Below are 23,280 nucleotides of genomic sequence, written 5' to 3'. Positions count from 1 at the left end.
TTATGTTTACATGTATATTTTCACATGAATATGCATCAATCAATGAGAGAGCGCTTTTGTTGTAACTGACATCTGTTTTTGAAGTTCATTTTAATAAACAGATGTTAAGAATACTTTCATGTGAGAAAACAACCAGGAGGGGGAGGGCACTGAGCGATTCTGAGATTGAGAAACACAGGGGTGGGTGTCTTATAAAAGCGTGTGAGAGCAAGCAGACAGACAGCAGCTGCAAAAATGAAGTGCCACATCTGTGCAGTTCTCCTGATCGTCACCCTGGAGTCAGTGTGCGCAGGGGAAAAAGACAGGTAAATAGAAGAACACCTGCACACATGCAGGTGTTCTACATTTGGTCATAATGTAATGCCAGCCTATTCCTGTTTAATTCAGATATGCTTATGCCTCTGGGTTGTAAGATTTGATGTTATATATTTTCAATATACTGTTTACTTTCTGTTAATTCTGTCTGATAATTTTATCCAAAAATGCAGCACTGTTGATACATATCTGCATGCATGCTGTACATACAATAGTGGTCCCTTTAGTGCATAACATAGAAGAAAGTAGATATACTGCATGGTAAATTATATGTTTCACCTCAATATGCAGATTCTTCATCTCAGCTCCTACTTGGTTCCATGTGGGCGTGAAAGAGAAAGTGTTTGTCCAGCTCGGAGGGTCTCATCTTAACAACCCTGTCACTTTCTACTTGGAGGATGAGAAGGGTACCGTGATGTCAGAGAAGATACAGACAATGTGTGCCAATGAGGGGGATACCAAAATAATTGAGCTCATGGTTTGAGAAACTTTCCAAACTCACCTTGAAACACAGACAATTCTGACAGGAGAGAGCTGTTGCTTATGAGTCTTTAAATTGTATGTCTACAGATAAACAAGGACATCTGGTCGCAAAGAACCCCTTCCAGGAATAAGCCCTACCTACAGCTGTGGGCAGAGAGCCCTTCTTTCACTAAAAGAAGGAGCACAAAGGTGTATGTATCAACACGCAGGGGCTATATCTTCATTCAGACTGATCAGCCAATCTATAACCCAAAAAAGACAGGTAAAGACAGAAAGTCAATGTCAAATTGTGTTGAATGTGTTTGTTTCACATTATGATCATACAATATGTGAATTCTCTTCCTGCTAGTGAAATACAGGATATTCACTCTTGATCACACTTTGAGGCCCTATAAGGCCATAGTCCAGATATCAATATTTGTAAGTATATACATTTTTGCTTTGATTCATAATTTTGTCAATTAACTGTAATGTCTTTGACAGTGAGCCCATTATTTAATTTGATGATTGATTATTTTGATCTTTTCACATATCTATTTTTTGCAGAATCCAGCTGGAAATAGAGTAAAGAACTTACTCAAGATTGCACAGGGAGGAATACTCACTGAGAAGATGGACATACCTGACGTCGCTGAGTATGTTGAATGAGATTTGCAGTAAAGTGTGTGTGTGTGTGTGTGTGTGTGTGTGTGTGTGTGTGTGTGTGTGTGTGTGGTTGTGTGTGTGTGTGCATGCTTTAAATACAAAAATACAATTGCACATGAAATCTAGATGTCACTTTGATTATTTAATAATGCATGCATGCTTTGTTTTTATAGAATGGGCACATGGAAGATTACAGCACACTATGAGAAGGATCCAGATCATGCTGCCTCTCGAGAGTTCACCGTACAGAAATTTGGTAAGCTACTAAATTGATGTGATATTTTTAGAATTCAGAATTTCTTTTATATTTTATTTTAACAGATAATGTTTTCCATCTGGATAATTTTGTTTTAGTTTTACCAAGCTTTGAGGTGAGCATCAACATGGAACAAAAGTACATTTTGTTGAATGCAGCACAGATTGACTTCCCCATCTTAGCCATGTAAGTGTTCATGTTCCAATTACTGCTACATTTTAGTGTTGGATTTTCAAAAACGTTTACAGTTTTGGTGCAAAGACTTACTAATATGTACACCACTTTGGGCCACTTTAAGCACCACCAGTGGCACACTTGCTACAATTTGAACTGAGGGGGGCTATGAGAGACCCTCATTATTTATAGACTATTTATAACTTATAGTACTGACGTGCTGATTTCAAGCAAGCTCGTCAAGCTCTGTCTCAGTTTGCCAGACCTTGAACAGTCGCACTGTTACAATGATTCCAGGTATTCCTATGGTGAGAGAGTCCATGGAACCTACCACTGTCGATTTGGAATAAAAAGAAAGACATTTGGTCAAGAAACAAAGCCTGTCTTTATCAGAGGAACAGAGTCGACTGGTTCGGTGAGAAAACTCTGTGTTTAATTTATAAAGCATTGTTCATTTCAAGAAGACAAGTTAATATTGCAAAAACCTACATTAACATGTTTGCCATTTTTTTGCAGGTCACAGAAGGGAACGCAAGGGTTCAGCTTCAGGTTGCACAATTAAATAACCTGATCCAAAAACAACTGAACACAACGCTATCTGACTTACTGCAGAGTGAAGCAGAGCTCTACATGGGAGTAGCTGTCACCAACATACAAAGTAAAGGACACAGTGACACACAGGCAGCTGTTTCAGAGAGATGCTGCACAGTGCATAAACCAGAGACTAAGACACAAACATTATTTAGCATTTTTAAATGAAATACACAACTAAACTATAATCACAGACACAGCAAGTCCCAACGGGGATATTTCAGAAATAATGTATGCATGTTTTGCCAGGTGGTGAAGTACAACAGTCAGAAGTTTCCCTTCCCATCATCTCCAACAAATACACCATAGATCTGTCTCGAAGTCGCTCATTTTTCATTCCTGGAGCTTCACTAGATGTGGAGGTGAGCCTGGAACAAATAGGCACATGGTCAGATACATACAGTACCTTTGAGGGGCTCGTCGGTAAGGAAAACCTTGTTTTTACAGGTGGTCGTTCGCCTCCCAGATGGCTCCCCAGCAGTTGACGTGCCGGTGGAGATCAGTGCATTATCAACAGGGACGAGTATGTTCCGAACCAACCAGCAGGGGGCAGTGGCTGCTGTCTTTAATGTGCCAACAACTACCAATACGGTTACTGTTCAGGTAAGTTGCCTCAGTTGACTTGGTGGTAGTTTGAAAGAAAACGATCAAATATTACAATTTGAAATAAAAGTCACAGTTTCCTTTGTTGTTAGTAGTTTTTTTTATCCATGGCTCCCATAGGTGTCTGTAGAGGATCAGCAAAAGAGTAAAGTACTCCAACGTGCTTCATCACCATCTAACAGCTACCTGTATCTGAACATGAACCACAAGACTTATGCTGTGGGCGCCTCACCCATCATTACTTATGAAGTCATCAATGGCCCACCAAATGGGTTCATATACTACATGGTGAGACATATTCGAGGAACAAAACTGGTTTTGTATACTGGTATGTGTGGTTGTAAATGTATTTCAATTGTTTGTGTTGTAGGTGTTGAGCCGTGGGATGATAATAAAAAAGGGTACTTTTACTTCTGATACAAAACAACTAAAACTGGACATTACAGCTGATATGGTGCCATCCTTCCGTCTGATTGGCTACTATTACGACGCGTCTGGCAACATCATTGCTGACTCTCTGTGGATTGATGTGGAGGATCAATGTGAAATACAAGTTAAGGTGAGTAAATAGATTATATACAGATGCAGCGGGAAATCACTCTCAATCTGTGTGCGTGAGTGTGTGTGCAAATTCCATATAAGTAGGATACTTTCCTTCATTGTGGGTAAACCAAAGATCAGATATTACAATTCATGAAATATGACTTGAAGTTTATCACAGCTGGTCAGATTAACATTCTTGATTTGTCATAATCTCTCTAATCTATTGTCCAGTTAACTGGCGATCACAGTGAACCTGGGAAGAAAGTAAATCTCAAAATAGATTTAAATGGTCAGACAGCCAAAGTGGCGTTGTTGGCTGTGGATAAGGCCATCTACGCTCTCAAAGCCCAGAATAAACTCACAGCCAAGCAGGTAACATCACAGCCAAGCTCCCACTTAAACTCCTCCCCAGTCAACTCATAATGGTGACAGCAACATCTTTGTCCCACTTTTTAGGTGTTTTCCTCTATGGAGTCGCATGATCTTGGTTGTTCATATGGTGGAGGATCTGACCCTGCTTCCACAATAAATGATGCTGGTCTGGCTTTTGTGTCTCACCTTGAGTCAGGGTGGAGAGGCGGTATGATATGTCTCCTCCTTAAATATGTAATCTTATCAACATTGATGTAGGATAAATAGATAATTATTAATTCAAAGTATTACAAATATTTATTTGCTTACATGTGTTTAAGCCTGATTTTGGCAGAGCACCATGTTGAGCCATTAAATTAGAAGCCAAACCTTGACAAAAGTTGATTTTTGTTTTTTAGTCTGGATGGAAGGTATTCAGTGAGCTATCCAAAGCCACTTGTGCAGATGTATTTCATGCCGAGCTTTGACGTTGGTATTCCATGTTTGCAGGGTCCTGTAAGACACTTAACTATCGGCACACACGCTCTCTGGACATTGAACAGGAAATGATGGACTTAAGTAAGACAGTTTTCTGTCAGTGCTGCTGTCTGTCTGAGAGGTTGTAAGCCAGGTGTGGGGAGAAAGTCCTGTAAGCTCATTTCTTTTATCCGTCATTTTCAGAATCTAACTTTTCCAGTAAACAGTTGCAAGATTGTTGCACTCGTGGTTTTTCTCTCCTCCCTATGAGACGAACATGTGAGCAAAGAGCTAAGAGGGTCTCTCAGTGGCATGAAGACCCTCTGTGTGCAGAGACCTTCCTTAGATGTTGTCTCAAAGGAGAGACGCTGAGGCAGAAAAAGGCACAGGAGGATGCCCGCAAAGGCCTTGGCAGAAGTGAGAACAAATATTCTCATTGATTAAATACTTTTAACACAAAGCTAAATAGCATTTAGCATCTACTCAAAGCAAACCCTGACTTTTTTTCTTTCTATTTTAGCTGCAACCACAGAAGACATCGAAGAGTACTTCATGCTAATCGATGAGAGCTACGTTCGGCGCATGTTCCCTCCAAGCTTTGAATTTAAAGTGTATGATATAAATAATGAAAAAAACAGGTAAGAAGAGAACAATCAGTGGAGAAGGCAGGAATAAAGAAGTACTAGACATTTAGACTATGTGCCACATAGTGTTTCTGTTGTCAGCGCAGGGCAGTGATTGCATAGTAACTTTTCTACTTCTAGTTTAGGTCTGGAATATTTACTGTAAATAACCAAACCCCAGAATTTTCCAATTCATTATTTCCTTTGTCTCTGAACTGAAACCCTTTTCAGTGTACCTTTGATTCTACCTGATTCCATCACCACCTGGGAGATTCAAGCCGTCACTTTATCTCCGACCACTGGTGACAGCGTCCTGCCTGACACATGTGTCTCAGATATTTGGCTCATCAATAACTGCAGTTCACTCGTCTTTCTCTTTATTTCATGCAGGTTTTTGTGTAGCGCAGCCATCCACAATTGTGGCATTTCAGGAGATATTTGTGTCCCTGAGGCTGCCTTACTCTGTCAGAAAACATGAGCAAATATCCATTACACCTGTCATCTACAACTACGGACAGGCAAAAACGCAGGTAGATGCTCTGTTACCTGATTTGTCATATGGTATATACAATACAAACAGTGAGTCAGTGATGTTCCTTTTGTGTCTGTCTTTGTTTATAGTTGGCGGTTCACATGGAGCAAACTGAGGGACTTTGTTCCCCGGGCTCAGCTACCTCTTCATCCTTTGTTAACATCACTCTGGAGCCAATGTCTTCCCAGTTTGTTGTTTTCACTGCTGTCCCTATGGTAACGGGCTCAATACCCATCAAAATACGCCTCTATGACATCGAGAATTATCGCAGAAAAGATGCAGTGGAAAAGATTTTGAATGTTCAGGTGAGTGACAAAATTATCGACACACAATGATGTAATAGTGTGAAATTCATGTCCTGGTTGCTCAAGACATACTTCCTTTTTGATGTGCTCTATATAAATATATACCCAAACTACTGATTTATTCTTTACATAAGCACATTGAAAACTTGTTTACACTTGAAATGCCATTGAAACTTCCAATCAATGTGTTTTTATGTGTAAGTCAAGGGATGCAACAATTCTAATCTCTATTTCCTCACGTCATAGACAGAGGGTATGGAGTACAGAACAGAAAAATCATATGCCCTTAAGTTAGATGGTGAGTTATTGCAGTATTTCATTCAATTGTTGATGTCTTTAAACTTCCCATCAGTTTACTTCTGGCTAGAAACATTTACACTGATGCAAGACTTTTCTTTGTCTTGACAGGAACAACCAGTCGGGACATCGACTTGGACGGAACGCTACCTGATGGAAGAGTCCCAGACTCCTCCTCTAATATTTTCATTTCCTTGGAAGGCACGTACAGCTCAACACAGAAGTAATACGTGTAATATGGCCCACACAGTGTCTGTAACTACACGATATTCTCATCTCACAGGGGAGGGTTTCAACAGGCAGAATCTCGTCAAGCTTCTTTCTCCTGAGGGGGTGCACTCCCTGATCAGACTACCTAGAGGATGTTTAGAACAAACCATGTCCAAATTGGCCCCTACAGTTTTTGCCATCCGTTACCTTGACGAGAGTGAGCAATGGTTTGAGTTGCCAGCTGGTGCCAGAGATCAGGCTCTTCAACACATTGAGGATGGTGAGCTCTGAAATTCAGGCATTATTCTTACTTTTGCCCCTACCGACAGGCCTGCGGATTTGTTGTGGATTTTCATGGTACCTACGGGGATGATTCCCCGAATACTTCACCTCTATATCAAGAAATATCTATAGGAAATACAAATAAGCTAATTGCGAGAGTACAAAATCTCATAGAATGAAATCTATCCATTTTGAGTTTCCTGCTTTCAAGTGTAAACTTTACAGGCCAGTTGTATAGTTGGCATCACCCCGAGGAAAAAGTCAGGATTTTGTTTGGCTCACAGTTTTTAGTTAAGGGATGTTAAGGGCATTGCAGAGTGTCAGAACTTTAATGTTTATTGAATTGTTTAATGTCATTTTAAACCAAAAATACAAATTTGTCTTTAAGGCTATGTCAGAATTTTAGGGTTCAAGAGGTTGAGGGATAAATCTTATGGATCATGGACTTCAGGATCACCCAGTGTTTGGTAAGTTTATGCTGTTTAAATGGCAGCAAAGAGTTTAGCAATTTCTGCATTAGTAACTCATCAAATATAGACTGAACTGCATCCAAGTCATAACATGGACAAACATGTAAACTCTGTCAAGGCTGATAAAAGTATATGAACTTTGTATTTAATAACTGATAAAACCTCCTGTAGCAATAACCTCCACCAAATGATGTAATGGAGAAATCCAAATTATTCTGAAGGATTCACAAATGTTTACTTGCCACAGAATATATCATGTCAACATACTGCATCATAACATAATAATACCCCTCCTTGCCTGTATCTCATATGTATTCTTTCCATTTACCCTTTATATGCTTCTTTCTTTGCCCTTAGGATGACTGCGTATGTAGTCAAAGTGATGTCCCTGGTTGCTGAGCGTCAGTCAGTCTCTATAGGACAACAAGGACGGCGGGTCTCAGCGATCGTAGAACAACAACAAATCACTGAACCGATCAATTTCTTGCTTTCAAAACAGTCTAAAGAGGGAATGTTTGTTGACCCATATCCAGTGTACCATAGAATAATGGTAGTAACTAACTCTACTTTGACTGTATATAACATACAGTATTTAAACAGTGACTTGGTTGAAATATCCTTCTGTTGTTGTGTAGGGCAGTAAAGAAAACATAGCATTCACGACAGCTTACACCGCCCTCGCACTGCGTCTGTCCCTTCCGTTCAACCAAATGGGAGCAGAGACGGTAAGATGAGACAATGATGGCGATGCTGTCTTTGTTGCAACTCATATAATTTGGATTTTACTGATACTTTCTTTACTTTCCACCAGCAAGCAGCGATCACAAAAGCAGCCACATACGTCAGGACAGAGTTCGAAGAGCTTCAAAATCCCTATGTTGTTGCCATTTCAGCCTACTGTCTCTCAGTTTGCCGAGCCCAGGGAACAGATGTCTCTTATATCTGGACAAAACTCAGTTCAGTGCTAAATATAGGTATGTCCAACATGAACAAACACTGCTTGTGATCACAAAAACATTTTCTTAACCACCGTCTTGTCTTTTTCCCTTTCTCAACCATCAGGGGAGGATCAGTGTTCTGTGGGGGCCAACAATGGTGAAAGAAAGATTGAAGCTGCCATCCAAATAGAGACTGTAGCTTATGCCCTCCTAACTGCGATGGAACTCGGGCTTTCTGAGTGGGCAGACAATGCAGTCTGCTGGTTAATCTCACAAAAAAACTATCAAGGAGGTTTCGTGTCATCACAGGTGAAATCTGCTTCACTAGCGGCTTATTTAAACTCTATCCATCAGGACCTGGGGCTTCATGAGATTGCATTGCTCTAATTGAAGAACGTCATTCTGCACTTCTTGCTTAATCGGATTTCCAAGACTGCCCAGGAACTGATTAATTTTAGTAGTATCTGGAGGAAATTCAGATGTGAGGTAGACTGACTTGGCGAATACTGTTAACTTTGTCGTAATTCCATGTCCAGGATACCATTATGGCACTGGAAGCCCTGACGGCGTATGAGCTGGGGAGGACCACTAGTACCTTCTCAAATGTGACAGCAGAATTCAGTGTCCAAGGAAAGACTGACGTTTTAAAGCTGACACTAAGAAATCGGAGGGAAGCCTTGGAAATAGAAGCAAAGGTATGGTCTCTGCTCAGCTATACCGTTACCTCCACACATACAAATGTACAATTTAACCAGTGTTTGTGTTTGTTACCATAGAAATTCACGGGGACCAGGATCGTTGCCCACCTGACAGGACAAGGAAACGCCACTCTGAAAGTGAGTTTGATTGATTTTAAGCAATGTCCAAAAAGATTTGAAAAAAGTTATATATAAATAAATTATTGGTCTTATTGCCAGATTATGAAGGCGTACCATCTCATGGCACCCAAGGGCCAGTGTGAAGACCTGTCTATCACAGTAACAGTGGAGGGGGCTGTGTCATACACTAGTGAGCCTTAGTCTATGAAAAATTGAAGAACAGAGATCAAACACAAAAAGATAAATGCCACAAGTACTGTTGTCTGCTGTCTCTCTAGCCAAGATCTTGGAAGATTATGAGTATTATGATGAAGGCGAACAGAGCGAAGGGAATGTGGCTCGAGTGACACGATCAGCAGTTGAATGGTCTGATGCTCACATTCGAGACAGGAGAGCTACTGACCAAACAGATCCAGAAAAACCCCTGAACTACACCATCTGTGTCCGGTTAGTTAAAATAAGAATCACATCCTGATTATGGAGCTACTCTCAGGCATTGTTGGGACATGAAGATGTGGAAAACCTGTTTTACTCATCCGGTGTGTTCGTGTGTGTTCACAGCGCCGACAGGAATCTTACAGGAATGGGCATCGCTGACATCACACTTCTGAGTGGCATGGAGCCTCTGACTGAGGACCTGGACAAGGTTAGTCCATCTCTACCTCCCCTCCTCCTCGTTATTGTCTCTCCATTCCTGCCTATCCTGTGCAGGGTTCTCAGGGGCTGAAAATTATTCCCATGTTCACTGCTCACACAATGACCACATTTACATTTGGTCAATTCATGTGTCTTCAGTATCTGGGTGATATCCCTATTTTTTAGATTCCTTGAAGTTTAACCCAGGATGGTGCACGACCCAAGACGAGCAAACAATCTGACGACGGTTAGACAGAAGCAATGGCTCCTCCTCAATGCCAAGCCTTATATGGACTTGAGGAGATGGCAGAATGGTAGAGGAAGTTGGCTGACGGAAGGCAGCGTTTGCATATTATGCGCGTTGTCGTCAATACGATTTCAATCTGTCCAGTCGGAGAAGGCTTTGAGCAACAAGTATGTGGCTGAAATGTGATCAGGACACAATCCGGAGACCACACGGATGGAAGTGTAAACAGGGTTAATGACGGACAAACTCATAAGTTAATTCATGCCACGCCATGCATGGGCAGGCAACTTAGAGCCCCCAGTTTGCCTTAGAGCACATGGAGGATTTGATTCTTGACCGAGTCACCATGACGGTTGCAAACCAAATGCAGAAGACGAAGCATAAATTGGAGGAAATGCCTCAACCTTCATGCTCTCTTATTCTGTCGTCTAACAGTCAGCTCTTGTCTCCTGGCAGCTAAAATCCAAAGAAGAACAATACATTTCTCATTACGAGCTCACCAAGGGAAGATTAATCCTCTACTTCGACCAGGTGAGTTTGAAATCCATTTGGATACACACGACATTTAAATCTCCAAAGCTTATAGATGTTTCTTCTCTCCCACTGTAGCTCTTTGACACAGAGGAATGTATTAGTTTTAGAGCTAAACAGGTAATTCCAATTGGCCTTCTGCAGCCTGCTCCAGCGGTCTTCTATGATTATTACGAGCCAAGTAAGCACCGCATGTTAAATGTTTTCTGTACATCTTCTGCCCATCTGGGATAGGAGAGGCTTTTTTATGTAATCTACACGGAGCCTATGTGAACTGTTTGTGCTTTCCTTGCAGACATAAAGTGCACTGTGTTCTACTCTGCCCCCCGAAGAAGCAAGATGGTCTCTAAGCTGTGTTCCGGGGATGTGTGCCAGTGTGCAGAAAGTAAACCTCTATCCTAAGCCTTATCCTGAAAAAGGCTCGCGCAAATTTAGCGTTGGTTCTGTGTAAATAACGTAACATAAATAAAAAAGTTTTTTTCTTCTTTCTATAGAACCTTGTCATAAAGAAAAATCCATATTCGCCTCTGAAGACCAGAGGATCAAATTAAACGCTCGTCAAAGACATGCTTGCTTCTTCCCCATTGTAGATTACGGTCAGTACAACAAAGACCCTCAAGGTACACTGAAAATCAGTCAAAGTACAGTAAAGTTACTGTGTGTTTTTTTTTTCCAGCATACATTGTTGAAGTTCTGGATGTTTCTGTGAAGAGTAACTTTGAAATGTACACCACAAATGTAACTGATGTGCTGAAAAACGGTGAGTATAACAACAAGCGAAATGACCATGTGCCATCGCATTGAGTGATAAGGACTATAAACTCTGTCCACCAGATGGAGATCAGCTCTTGGAAGCAATGTCTGCTCGAGTGTTCGCCAAGAGGCTTCAGTGTAAAGGGTCTTTAGTGCCAAACGAGCGTTATCTCATTATGGGTATGGATGGTGCCACAACTGACACAAATGGAGCGTAAGTACAATCAGTTAAATGAGCGGCTGTATCATTTCAATACCGTGGTGCTTTTATTCCATTTGCTCTCCTTCTCTTTGCAGGATGCAGTATATGTTGGAATCAAACACCTGGGTTGAAAAACTGCCCAGCAAAGAAGAATGTCAAGGGTCCAACTACAGAACTGCCTGCAGACTATTTCGTGATTTTGTCTCTGCGATGAGGGTAGATGGCTGTAAACAGTGAATGCAAAAACAAAGCAGATTCATCTTTACAGGTAACTGAATGTGTATAAGTCAGAAATTACATAATACAATAACAGCTTTATGCTTCATTAGAAGATGCTATAGGGTTGGACTATAGGACTGAGATGAACTGTTGACGGGCACATCTACACGCTTTAATTTGAAGTATTGCATAACAATGTGTAGAAATCAGTTAATCATTTCTTACTGTGCAGTACGTGTGTTTACATTAAAACACGTCTCGTAATGATGACCAGCAAATGCCTCTGTGTTTCTTTAAATGATTATAAGTCAACTTTTTCGTATCACCTTCATTTCTGTCTGAAAATCACATCCACTCCGTTTCCCTGCACATCCAGCCAAATAGTGAGATCCAGGTGGCTTTCATGGTATGATTTAGCTTTCCTACCAAATGTATTTATTTTTGATGTAACTTTTTTTCTGTTGCTGAGAGGGGTCTCTGTGCTCAACACAACCCCCCGCTCCTGCCCCCTCCATCCGTAACATCAGCAAGGTTAGGAAGAGGGGAGTGGTGGTGTGGTGTTGGGTTAGTAAGGCGACGCACACACACACACACGCACACACACACAAACACACACACACGCAAACACACCCACTCGGGCGGCCAGTGTGCACACATGGCTGCCTCGCACTGTGGCAGGCACGGGTATCAATCTTCACCTCATTAGGATAATAGTAATGAGATTCTCAAATGTGCTCCACAGAGATACATGCCCCCAAATGACACTCAGTGTAATTATACCAATGTGAAAACTTGTCAAGTTGTATTTGATGCAGAGAGTGGGAACGGGAGAAAACATGGAGGAACGGGAGGGAGTGGTACAGAAAGAGCACGGTGGGGGAGGGGTGTATGTGCGGAGAAGCAAGGAACAAGCGAGGGCTTATGTGCTTATATTATTCTAATCTCTGAGGCCAGGGCCAATGTAAGCAACACAGGAGTACTGACCATCACTTCAATCAAGGCTAAATCAATGCCTGCACTGTTTCGGAACTTTGCCATTAGACATTTCATTAAATTTGAATCAATAAAGCGTCAGTAAATATTCAGACTTCAACTTTACACATTTTCATCTCAGGATTACTTCAGTGCATCGCAAGCAGCCAACACCAACAGCACATTTGAAAGAGCGGTCTTCTTTTTACTGTAGCTCCCTCCGTGTTATCACTAGGTCGGGGTGACAAAGTACTAAAGGTTTGTGCTTGTTATTAAGAGCGCATCACTTGAAAATAAGTCAGATAAACAGGAAATGGAACTAAGTTTCAGCAGAAGCAACATTTTACTGAATTATTTCCCTGACTTCCCATAAATGTGCAGGATAGTAATGCACATATATAAGTTTCCCCGAACACAGAGAGAGTCTCACCGCATACTAAAAGACAGATTTATCTTTTACTATATCTGGCTTCATCAAAGAAAGTCAAACACAGATATGTTTGAGTAGTGACTATGAAACTGGCTGAGAAGTTGTGAGATATTCATATTGACCACGTGTATTTTGTTAGGTGTGCATTAGCCTTAGTTGCTGCAGATATGTCTCCTGCCATGTCTCCAAAGGCCAACACAGGGTCAGCGGTTTGAGGGTGGTCTACGGCGCAGAAAGGAAAATGAGGGCGGAGCTGTTCCTGGAGGCCGCCAGCAGATGGAGGCACTGATGGTGTGGGACCACCCACTCGGGAGCCCACGCTTTAGTGACAATTGCTCTTTGTCGTTGCCTCGGTTCATCATTAGGGCTGTAGACCAAAGCTGTAATAGGCCTCTTTTAATGCCATATTACGGTTGAAAGGCACACGATCAGACACGTTTGTGCTTTCATGCATGCATGTGGATTGCATTTGAACTAATTCATGGTATATTTGAGCGTATTTTGACCTGACACTGCTGATGGGCCTTCTTCTAAAATCTGGCTGAGAGGCATCTTTACAGATTTCCTTTATGGGAATAACCACGACTAAACCATGCACTGATGTATCTCTGCAACCCTGTGCAGTGGCTCCAGGTTGTCGCTGTTATACATGAGGATGACTGAGTGATAAACAAGACAGCTGTTTCTTCAATATTTCTCTATACATTCAACATCTGCGTAGACATCAAAGTTAACAGACAGATTGCTGAGAATGAGGATATTGTCTTGGCTGAGTGACTGTCAAAAAGGTCGTGGAGTAGGCATCCATAATGTCTGTAGACAAGCCATCAATAATGATGAGGCACTGTTTTCGTTGTAGCAGTCATAACACATTTGAGTGCATAATGACTAAAGAATGTCACAGGCAATTATGAGAGAAGGTTGCGTTAATTGGGATTACATTTGAACTGTTAGTGATTAACTTTTGCTTATCTAAGATTAAGATTAAGATTTATCATGTTGCATGCAATTCACGCACAAATTACATGCAATTGAAATTTTTCTTGCACCCCTTCTTACATATCAGACACACAAAAACATTGTACAGAGGGGGTGCAGTTGGCAATTTATGAGGATTGATATTATTTTGTTTAGTTTGTCATCTATGCACTTTTAATGTTTAATATGTTAACTTTGTAATCCATATATAACTGAATCTTAATCACTGTCAAATATAAGTGATTCCTACATCATATTTGGATTTGAAAAAGTTAGGATCGCTTCAGTTTTCTTTCTGCCCTCCTGCAAAATTAGGAGAGTGTCACTTATGCCCTGTTTGCTCTAAAACCCTTGATATACTTGTCTTCATGTGGTTTACAAAAGGTGGGATGGTGGGTGGCCATTTGGTCAGTGATGCAGCGCCCTCACAGAGCATTCCTTAAACCTGGTGGATATTTGGTCACTTACATAACTCCCACGTAGTTACATCTCATTACTTCCAACAAACGGCCAATTCATATAGAGAGAGGTTCCTGTCCCCCAGAGTGAGTGGTGAATACCTGCAGTGTTATGCTATGTATTCCAGCTGAATCATGATTCTCAGACCAGGGCTTTATTCAATCAAAGACGATGTCTAGCTGTTAGAAATGTCTGGTATAAGTCAAGAAACATACGCCACACACTGAAATAAATAACTGTCACCAGCATTGCAGAGCTTAAACATTTAAGTAACATGTTGTGCCACTGTATTTTTGCGTTACATGACAGAACATGATAGCCCTGTTCAGGGAAAATTCTTGGAAATAGCTGGGATTGAGATCAAAGCTACAATTTTACCACATTTACTAAAAAATATTCCACTTGACATATTAAGCCACATATTCCAAAACTACTGAATAATTCATGTTTTCCAATTAAAATGAAATTAACAGTGGAGTTACATTGATAAATCTTACAAGTAAGGTGGATGGAGGCACAACAAAAACATACTGTATGTAACTTTATGTAACAGTACATATATTTAGTTGATCATATTTGATGCACAAATCCATGAGAACATGCCACTCTCTTCGTAAGTCCAATACAAATATTTTCCATCGTGGTTGAGAGAGTGGGACCACTGGGGGGAGGAGAGGGGGTCCTTAAGTAGGAGAGGACTTTATCACTCTCCTCCTTTCTAGTGGTGGTCCTTTCTCTCTCCTCTTCCCTCCAAGTTCATACTCAGCAAGTCTATGTGAGCATTTCCAATCAGATGGAGGGATCCACAGAAAGAAAGACATAAAGCCAAGAACCAACTCATTACCTGGTAGGTTCATTATTCTTTTTCTTGCATGAAATCATTGTAAAGTCTGCATATCATAATGTTTACTGCAGGTATACGAATGCATGGAATTATATACTGACATTTGATGTCTGCAAGCTGTAGATCAAAGTTGTGTGGCATTATGGAGAATTGCTAGGGCAAAACCCAATTATGAATTGAAGCAAATGCCTAAGTGTTGTTTGAATTTGGCGAATGGTGAACATAATGTGCAACTGTTTGTGCTGCAGGAATCAAGCTACGACTAAAATTCACCATAGCTTAGCTGAGATTCAAGCATTTTTATTGCATTAAAATGAAGAAAAGAGATTCTGCTTTAATGAGGTCAAAACTGCAGCTATTGAATTAATAAATCCATGCATACCAGTGTAGTATTAAACTTTGGGTAATAAAGCATCCTAATACACAATTTATTTGATTCCCTGGTGGCTTTCATGAGCTGTGGTTGCAGGATTATGTAACAGGCTGTACAGTGAAAGACATACAGTGTCCAAGAGTTCTATACAGTAAAGCTCTGTTAGCACTCTGCATAGTCTCTCCAGCAGACTTCCCGCTCCAGTCACCTCTTTCCTTCCTGCACTAAGTCAGCTAATTTAGGTTTCACTTACTCTGGCAAAACATTAAAATTGGCAACTTTGGCTGCCCTGATGTACTTTTGGACATAAATCTGTTTGAACTCTTTTAATGTACTACATACATGCATGCATGTAAGGTGTAGAGGTGATAACATGTACACAGTCTTATTTAGAATGTAAGTTTTCATCAACATTTTTTCAAAAGTTTGTGGAATTTAAAGACTTTCACAAGTTTAGTTCCTAAAATCCAGCACTGACTCTAGCACTAATCTAGCACTGAATGAAGAGAGTACTCTAAAGAGAGTAAACAAATAAAAACAGGAACATGCACAGTACGATATAAAGCTCCAAAACGTTTCTATTTGCTTTAATGTTTGTATCCACCTTACTTGCCTCCTGTCAGTTCACATATAACTTGAAAAGACCCCAAAGTGCCATGGTTAGACTAGTGACTGGGTTTATAACCAGTTGAACATTGAGTTGCTGAATGAATCGAGTAACCCTTGACCAAGTCATACAAATGAAAATGATTCAGTGTAAAATGTGGGTAGCCAGAAGGAGACTGTGGTTATTAGAGGGGCACCAAGGCTTGAATGGGATCTCTATGAATGTGACGCTGGCCACTGCTGAAAAAACACAACTAAGCTCTTTTGTTTCTTTGTTTCTAGAGAAGACCTGGCAAAATCCCCTTTACAACTGGTCACTGAAATATAAAGGAAGGAGTTCATAATTTTCCAGCAGCATACACACAGATCTTCCAAAGGCAATTCCATCTCTTGTTACCCCTGCAGGGTGCTGGCTAAAAAAATGTTGTTTACTCTAGGACTTCTCCTCCTTCTCACCCCATTTCCCTCCTTTCAAACCACGACCAATGAGAAGAGAAACTCCACAGGAAGTGACATGACCAGACCCAATACCATTTTCACCCTTTCAAAACCAAAAACCACTGCTGCTCATGCCAAACAGACCTTTCGCCCCACCCTAAAGCCAAACACAACTAATCTGACAGATTTACCCACTCCAACCGTCAACCAAAAGCCGTCAACGGTCAATGCTACAGGGGCCACCAAAAACAAGCCCAGCTCCACAGTAATTCAAACCACTCCATCAGCACCTGCAAGGCCTGCATCCAAAGAGAAGCCTGGCCCTACTGCAAGTCTAAATGTTCAGTCAACACCCACCAAGTCTGCTGCATCCAGCGGCGCTAAAGCCACCAAGGACAAAGCCCAACTCTCCACCAATCAGACCATTTCTACCAAATCTCCCTCAAGCAGTGATGGGAAGACTGCCAAAGACAAACCTACTCCTACCATAGTTCAAAATGTTCAGTCAACGGCTGCAAAGTCTGCTCCCACCAGTGGCAACAAAGCCATCAAAAACAAGATCACACCCTCAGTCAGCCAGACTGTTTTGGTTAAGGACAAGCCTTCCTCCACAGCAGGTCAGACTCTTCTGACCACACCCACAAAGGCAACAGCTGCTGGTGCTGTAGCTGACAAAGACAAAGCCATGGCCGCCAAGACCACCACAGACAGACCTGCTCCTGTGCAACCCATCAAGGTGGTCATAAGTGATTCAAGCTGTGACTCGAGCAATACCAAGGAGCAGGAGGTGAAGCTGAAGCCAGGCGCTCCTCTTGTGATGACTCACAAGATCAGCTTGCTGCCCGGAGGTTGTGCGGGGACCTGTGAGGCTGAGATGGCTGCACTGAAAGGACGCGTGGCCCGACTCGAAAAGGAGATGGCTGCATTTAAAGAGAAATGTATGGTTTCCTAATTGTCACCGCTCTGTATATACATGTAGCATGATTATTCTCCATTCACCAGACCATTATATTAAGCCACAAAGTATCACAGATTTAGTAACAATGCTTTTTCTGTCCTTGTCCCTGTTAAGTGAGCTGTCCAAATGACTGCAGTGGCAATGGACAATGCGAGAGCGGCAAATGTGTCTGCCAGCAGGGATTCCAAGGTCCAGACTGCAGTAAGTGTGCAAGTGGAGTAGAGTGTGAGAAAAGTAAGTATGAGTAGTTTAAGTTTAAATAAGTTTTTTTAAAGTGATGGTTAATTATTTTAATTTTTGAGTTGCCATTTTAGCATATCTCAATTTCTTCTCTGACCTTTCAGAATCCACCAAAGGAAAGGTCAAAGCAACAGTGGAGACAGTGACTCAGCAGGTTGACCAAAAAAGCAACACCGTGAAGGAAAACACACAGGAGAAAAGCACCAAGACGGAGCAAACGCTGGTCCAGAGAAAGGAGCAGAAGAAGGCAACTGAAAGCAAAGAGAGTGACACCAAAACTAAAGTGGGCACCAGTGCTAAAGCAGGCATCCTTAAAACATCAGCAAAGCAAGGAGATACTCTAACTAAAGTCATTACAAAAGTTTCTTCAGGTGCCACAAAAACCAATCGGCTAACCATTAGTCAGGTTTTGTTGAAACACGATGAAAGAAAGCAAGAGGAGGCTCGCAAAGGCAAAACTACAGTCCTGGCTTCTAAAAAGCCTTTCCCAAAACCTGACCTCAAGCAGGTCACTGTCAAGGAAGGAACTGCAGCTAAAACATTTCAGAAATCAGGCCAACTGAAAGACCAACCACAAACCAATGTAACCCAGAGCAGTGTGAAAAAACCCGATGGCACAGCTAAAATTGTGACCATTCTCTCCAAAGTCACTGAAACAAACAAAACAAGAACAGGGAAAGAGACCCTGGAGCAGTCGACGCTGCATGAGAAAAATGTTACCCAACCTGGCCATAAACTCATTAAAAAGGGGAAAGTAGAGAGTGTGAACGTGACAAAAACTGTACAGTCTGTCGATAGAAACATTGAAGCAGGTAAGGTTGGAAAAGGGAAAGTTATACAGAAGAGTCAGTACATAATCAATTCAACCCTTACAACAGAGGAGGCTAAAGTTCAGCAGAACAAAACAGCCGTCTATGCTTCAGAAGATGGCACCAGGAGAACTGGAGGATCTGGACTGGGCTCTTTGAAGGTGGTGAATGTCTCCTCCTACAGCTTCACTGTCACCTGGTCAGCTCCACAAGGGATGTTCAAGAACTTCACAGTGATCCGACGAGAGCCGAGAGCTGAGGGTGACGAAGAAGAACACGAAGAGGTGGAAGAGGAAACTCTTGATGGAGACAAAGCTTACGTAACTAAGAACACAACTGAGGTTCACGTAAAAAGCGAGAGTACCAACGTGACAGCGTCCTCTGGGAAAACTCTCGGATCAAGAGGTAAATTTGAAAGCAAGAGAGTCTCCATGGTTCTCCCTGGGAATGTTCGTTCTGTGGAGTTCAGTAACCTTCGGTCACAGACACGGTACTCCCTGCAAATATACGGCACTGCTCCCGGCAAAAGATCCAAGATTCACAGAGCAAGCGTAACTACAGGTAATTACAACAGGACCACATTCACCATTTCATTTCACCAACATTTATCAGTGACGGTGACACTGGAAGCCATGAGAAGATTACAACGTCCATGCATGTCTGTATAAGGTCAGTGCAATGTCTCTCACCAGGTCCCGAGCCAGCTACAGAGATGGTTTTCAGCAATGTGACAGAGTCTTCTCTCACGGTGTCCTGGTCCAAACCCAAGACCACATTCACAGGCTTCAGGGTTACATACACCCACTCTGTTACACGTATGTTGAAGATTTAATACATACTGCATATTTGTTCAAAATTCACATAGATCACAGCATCTGTCTCTGTAGATGAGTCATTGAAGAAGCAAGCATGGAGAGTGATATCTGTTCTGTCTGATCCCACCAGGGGAGAGCTTCTCTGTGACTGTGGATTCAAAGCACTCTTACATGGTTCTGTCCAAGCTATCTGCTGGATCCTCCTACATAATCAGTGTAACTACTACACAAGGCAAAGTCCAGAGTGATGCCCTCACATCCACTATCACCACAGGTAGACACGGACAGTTAATTTCTGGTCTTTTATGTCCAACAAGGACACTGATATTGTTTTTGTAGAAATGTTGTGTTTACGTACTCAGTGTGTAGGCTGTATATGGACTCTTAAGAAACACATTTGTTAAAGCAAATGTCTCTATGTAAAATAGACGGGTAAAATAGACATTTCAGCATCATAAACGTAAAACACTTTCTGAGGCAATGGTGGACATTTCTGAATCTAACTTAAAGTGTGGCTAAATGTAGAGCAGCTTTTAGAGGATTTTCATTGTGTTAAGCACAGGGTTCCATGGACATGGTAAGTGAATGGACAATATCCCCAGAATGCAGCGATGTACATAAAATCTCCAAAAACTATCAATATCAGTATCCTAGTTTGCACATAAATTATCAAAAAAAAAATCCATTTGTAAAATGGCTGGGGTGTCACTTTAAACTTATCCTCATATATAACTATGTTTTAATGCTTTGGGCTGGGAAATCAACAGTTAACACAGTTCTTAACAAATTGTCTCCTGACTGCAGTGCCTGCTCCGCCAACACTTGTTCAGGCCATCAATGTAACAGACACCAGAGCTGTGCTGCAATGGACGCCCAGTCTGGGAAAAGTAGACCGTTTCATCATCAGCTATGAATCTTCCAAGAGTGAGTGCCGCAACATCATTCTCTTCTACCTGCTTCAAGATCAGATAAAATGAGATAACATGAAACTTTATTATCACCAGGGAAATTACTGAGACTTCAAACAGCAGTAACAATGAATAAGCTAAGTAATCATAATTAATTCTCCCTCTCACAGCTCCTAACGTGACAGTGACAGTTATGCTGTCTGGAAACTCTGTGGAGCATCAACTGCGAGGGCTGCAGAGAGGAACCCAGTACACAGTCAAAGTCCTGAGCCAGAAGGACAGTCTACAGAGTACAGCCATTTCAACAACGTTGACTACTGCTAATGGTGAGCAACAAAAGGTCACATCAGGCGTTGTTTACTGAATGAATGAATGAATTGAATGGAATGCTTGCTCAAAATAAGTTTGGTAAAAAAAAGGAGGTGAACTGAGTGTGCGGAGATTGAGCAGATCAACGAAATGTGACCATGAAATGTGTTTTTCTGTCTTTCAGTGATTAAAGCCAGTGAGGTGGGTTCCCGCTCTGCAGTGATTGTGTGGAAAACGTCCACTGTTGTTTATCATAGCTACAGGTTGATCTACCAGGTGGTGGGAGAGGAGACAAAGGTAAACAATGTCTGCTCTTACATGTAAAGTGAGAACCTCAAAATGTATGTAAGTAAGTACGGAAACAGTTAACTGTGTGTTTGTGCATCCATTAGGAAGTGATCTTGGACTCGACCTTCACTGAGTACAAGCTAACAGGCCTGTTGCCCGTGTCACGGTACATTGTTCTGGTGCAAGGCGAAAGAGATGGAAAATACACATCAGTGGTCACCACAGAATTCATCACAGGTAATCCATTTGATGGGAAATAATACCTAAGATGAACTAACGTACACTGTCGAAACAACATATTTAAACTAACTATTGTTTTTTTTACCCTCAGGAAAGCTGCGCTTCCCGTACCCTACCGAGTGCTCTCAGGAGTTGCTCAATGGAGCCCTGCAGTCTGGAGAAGTGGCCATCTACCCTGAAGGAAAAGAGGGAGGAGCAGTCAGAGTTTACTGTGACATGGAGACAGATGGAGGCGGCTGGACGGTGGGGAGAAACGAAATGTTATTACATGACGAAAGGTCACAATGGATCTCAACCTTTACCGACAATCCAATGTGTGTTTTCTAGGTATTCCAGAGGAGAATGAATGGAAAGACAGATTTCTACAGGACCTGGAGTGAATACAGTGCCGGCTTTGGAAACATTAGCGAAGAGTTCTGGCTTGGTACAGTCGTTCATCACCACAATTATGATCACATCACAATATATCATCATCACATTAAAGCTGTCAGCGAAAACTGATCACTCTTCCTGTCTACCACCACTAGGAAATGAACTTCTGCACAACTTGACCAGTATGGGCCCCGTGAGTCTGAGAGTGGACATGACTGCCGGAAGAGAAGCAACATACGCGCACTATGCCAACTTCTCTATTGATGCAGAAGAGAGGAATTATGCCATTTCGGTGTCTGGATACACAGGAGAAGCAGGTACAACTTTAAAAAACAGGTCTACATTACATATACATTATATATATGGCTAATACAATACATTCCTGATTATGCACGCTTCAGGTGACTCAATGAGGTACCATAATGGCCGTCCATTCTCAACCTGGGACAAGGACCCTGATCCTTTGGGCATCCATTGTGCCAAGGCCTACATGGGTGGCTGGTGGTATAAGAACTGCTACAAGACCAACCTCAATGGTCTTTATGGCACCAACAGTAATAATCAGGTAAAGCAGTCTACCTTGCAAAACAATCTTTTTTTATGAATTTAAAGGGGTCACAACACCATTGGCACGATGACAAAGATAGATTAGCTGACCTCAGTGATACAGTCAGTGTGTACAACTGTATTGTGCTCCATGTTAGAAACAAAACTGTGGAGAACTGTTGGCTATTTACAGGGCTATTTCATACATAGTCCCTGTTTCTCTGGTGAGAAATAAGCTCTCAAGGAGTTTTCCTATCAGTGTCTCTTCGTCTTCCTCTGTGAACTCTGTGATGAAACGAATGCTACAAATGGGCCTTGAACAAGAACGAACTGGCCAATATAATAACAACTTAATCAGAAGTTGAATTCCTTATTTCTTGACCCTTTACTCTCCCACTTGTTTCACAACAGTTTCACATTATTACATTCTACACTCTCTGTTATTTCTCAGTGTAATAAATGATTGCCTAATATCTGAACAACAGAGCTCAATGTCTGCAACAGTCTCCTGCATACAGACCAAATGTATCATGGGCCTGTTTCTCTTGTGCTACAGGGAGTGGTCTGGATAGACTGGAAAGGTAAAGACGTCTCCATCCCATCCACCGAGATGAAGTTAAGACCATCTAGGTTCTCTCCTGAAACTCACGGCTAAGGATGCTGTGCCATCTCCAACCCGAAAAGCTGACATCTGACAGCGAAATACAATTCCGGACGCCCAGATCTGTGGATCTCACAGCTGCTGCATGTCACTTTCCAAAGAAACTGCATGTGCAATTATCAGCTGCTTCTTTAACAAAAGTACAAACAGAGAGGAGATGTTTTATTGCAAAATTGTATACTATTGCCTGATCTGTCCATTTCAACACAGTTTGTTTTACTCTAAAACTTTCTATTGTGCATCATCGATGTATGCCACCCCACTACTACTGTAATTAAATATGCACTGTCTCACTCTATTGGAATAAATGTGGCTAATGTGGGTCTGACAAGTTGTGGTTTTGTTTTTGAAAAACTAAAATAGTACACCAAGATACTTCCTTCATTCCCTACAAGGCAAACACTCAACTGTGTATCATGGCCTTCAGCAGTATCCTCCCAAAACAAATGGGAACTATCTTTGTTTATCAAGCTGCCTCTTGTCACATTTGCTCATTCCATCGTCAGACACGTTGTCCTCAATCGGGGGTTAAA

General features: G+C 41.6%; 3 protein-coding genes across 4 annotated transcripts in view; 2 read left to right on the top strand and 1 right to left on the bottom strand.

Annotated features, from left to right (window-relative positions):
• Positions 1 to 23,280, bottom strand: part of LOC143008753 (CXADR-like membrane protein) — a 249,425-nt gene that overhangs the window by 215,962 nt on the left and 10,183 nt on the right. The gene's annotated exons all lie outside the window — the stretch shown is intronic.
• Positions 169 to 11,771, top strand: c4b (complement C4B (Chido/Rodgers blood group)). The gene is made up of 41 exons (XM_076160618.1): positions 169 to 305; positions 607 to 793; positions 886 to 1,060; positions 1,148 to 1,218; positions 1,345 to 1,433; positions 1,617 to 1,699; positions 1,798 to 1,885; positions 2,171 to 2,288; positions 2,390 to 2,531; positions 2,714 to 2,826; positions 2,912 to 3,067; positions 3,188 to 3,355; positions 3,438 to 3,626; positions 3,842 to 3,982; positions 4,067 to 4,190; positions 4,472 to 4,540; positions 4,643 to 4,855; positions 4,959 to 5,076; positions 5,293 to 5,363; positions 5,452 to 5,591; positions 5,683 to 5,898; positions 6,145 to 6,196; positions 6,307 to 6,396; positions 6,479 to 6,685; positions 7,076 to 7,154; positions 7,515 to 7,707; positions 7,793 to 7,882; positions 7,969 to 8,131; positions 8,220 to 8,404; positions 8,632 to 8,790; positions 8,872 to 8,931; positions 9,013 to 9,103; positions 9,192 to 9,360; positions 9,475 to 9,559; positions 10,253 to 10,327; positions 10,406 to 10,508; positions 10,623 to 10,712; positions 10,822 to 10,923; positions 11,004 to 11,087; positions 11,162 to 11,294; positions 11,378 to 11,771. Exons 1-41 carry the CDS (start codon positions 235 to 237, stop codon positions 11,517 to 11,519), a joined length of 5,094 nt encoding a protein of 1,697 aa, XP_076016733.1. The 5' UTR covers positions 169 to 234; the 3' UTR covers positions 11,520 to 11,771.
• Positions 13,980 to 23,064, top strand: tnxba (tenascin XBa). Of its 2 annotated transcripts, XM_076160620.1 has the most exons (15): positions 13,980 to 15,187; positions 16,446 to 17,539; positions 17,674 to 17,793; positions 17,904 to 19,169; positions 19,301 to 19,423; positions 19,554 to 19,697; positions 20,228 to 20,347; positions 20,502 to 20,657; positions 20,825 to 20,937; positions 21,033 to 21,165; positions 21,260 to 21,411; positions 21,496 to 21,592; positions 21,696 to 21,857; positions 21,942 to 22,105; positions 22,643 to 23,064. In XM_076160620.1, exons 2-15 carry the CDS (start codon positions 16,585 to 16,587, stop codon positions 22,739 to 22,741), a joined length of 3,804 nt encoding a protein of 1,267 aa, XP_076016735.1. In that variant the 5' UTR covers positions 13,980 to 15,187; positions 16,446 to 16,584; the 3' UTR covers positions 22,742 to 23,064. The 2 variants fall into 2 exon arrangements, with proteins under 2 accessions (XP_076016735.1, XP_076016736.1); XM_076160621.1 differs by lacking the exon at positions 13,980 to 15,187 and having other exon boundaries at positions 16,148 to 17,539; positions 17,674 to 17,760.

Source organism: Genypterus blacodes, unplaced genomic scaffold, assembly GCF_046128005.1.
Source record: "Genypterus blacodes isolate CSIRO-AG114 ecotype Tasmania unplaced genomic scaffold, CSIRO-AGI_Gbla_v1 ptg000107l_1, whole genome shotgun sequence".
NCBI lineage: Eukaryota > Metazoa > Chordata > Actinopteri > Ophidiiformes > Ophidiidae > Genypterus > Genypterus blacodes.
The sequence above is the reverse complement of the archived record's forward strand: the minus strand, read 5'-3'. Positions and strand labels throughout refer to the sequence as shown.

Bases quoted from the DNA above. Each gene is read 5' to 3' on its own strand.
- c4b (XM_076160618.1), top strand. From the start codon at position 235: ATGAAGTGCCACATCTGTGCAGTTCTCCTGATCGTCACCCTGGAGTCA. The intron at 6,686-7,075 runs GTGAGCTCTGAA...TTTGTCTTTAAG, and splicing joins TCTTCAACACATTGAGGATG to GCTATGTCAGAATTTTAGGG. The intron at 9,104-9,191 runs GTGAGCCTTAGT...CTGTCTCTCTAG, and splicing joins GGGGGCTGTGTCATACACTA to CCAAGATCTTGGAAGATTAT.
- tnxba (XM_076160620.1), top strand. From the start codon at position 16,585: ATGTTGTTTACTCTAGGACTTCTCCTCCTTCTCACCCCATTTCCCTCC. The intron at 19,424-19,553 runs GTATGTTGAAGA...TGATCCCACCAG, and splicing joins ATACACCCACTCTGTTACAC to GGGAGAGCTTCTCTGTGACT. The intron at 21,166-21,259 runs GTAATCCATTTG...TTTTACCCTCAG, and splicing joins CACCACAGAATTCATCACAG to GAAAGCTGCGCTTCCCGTAC.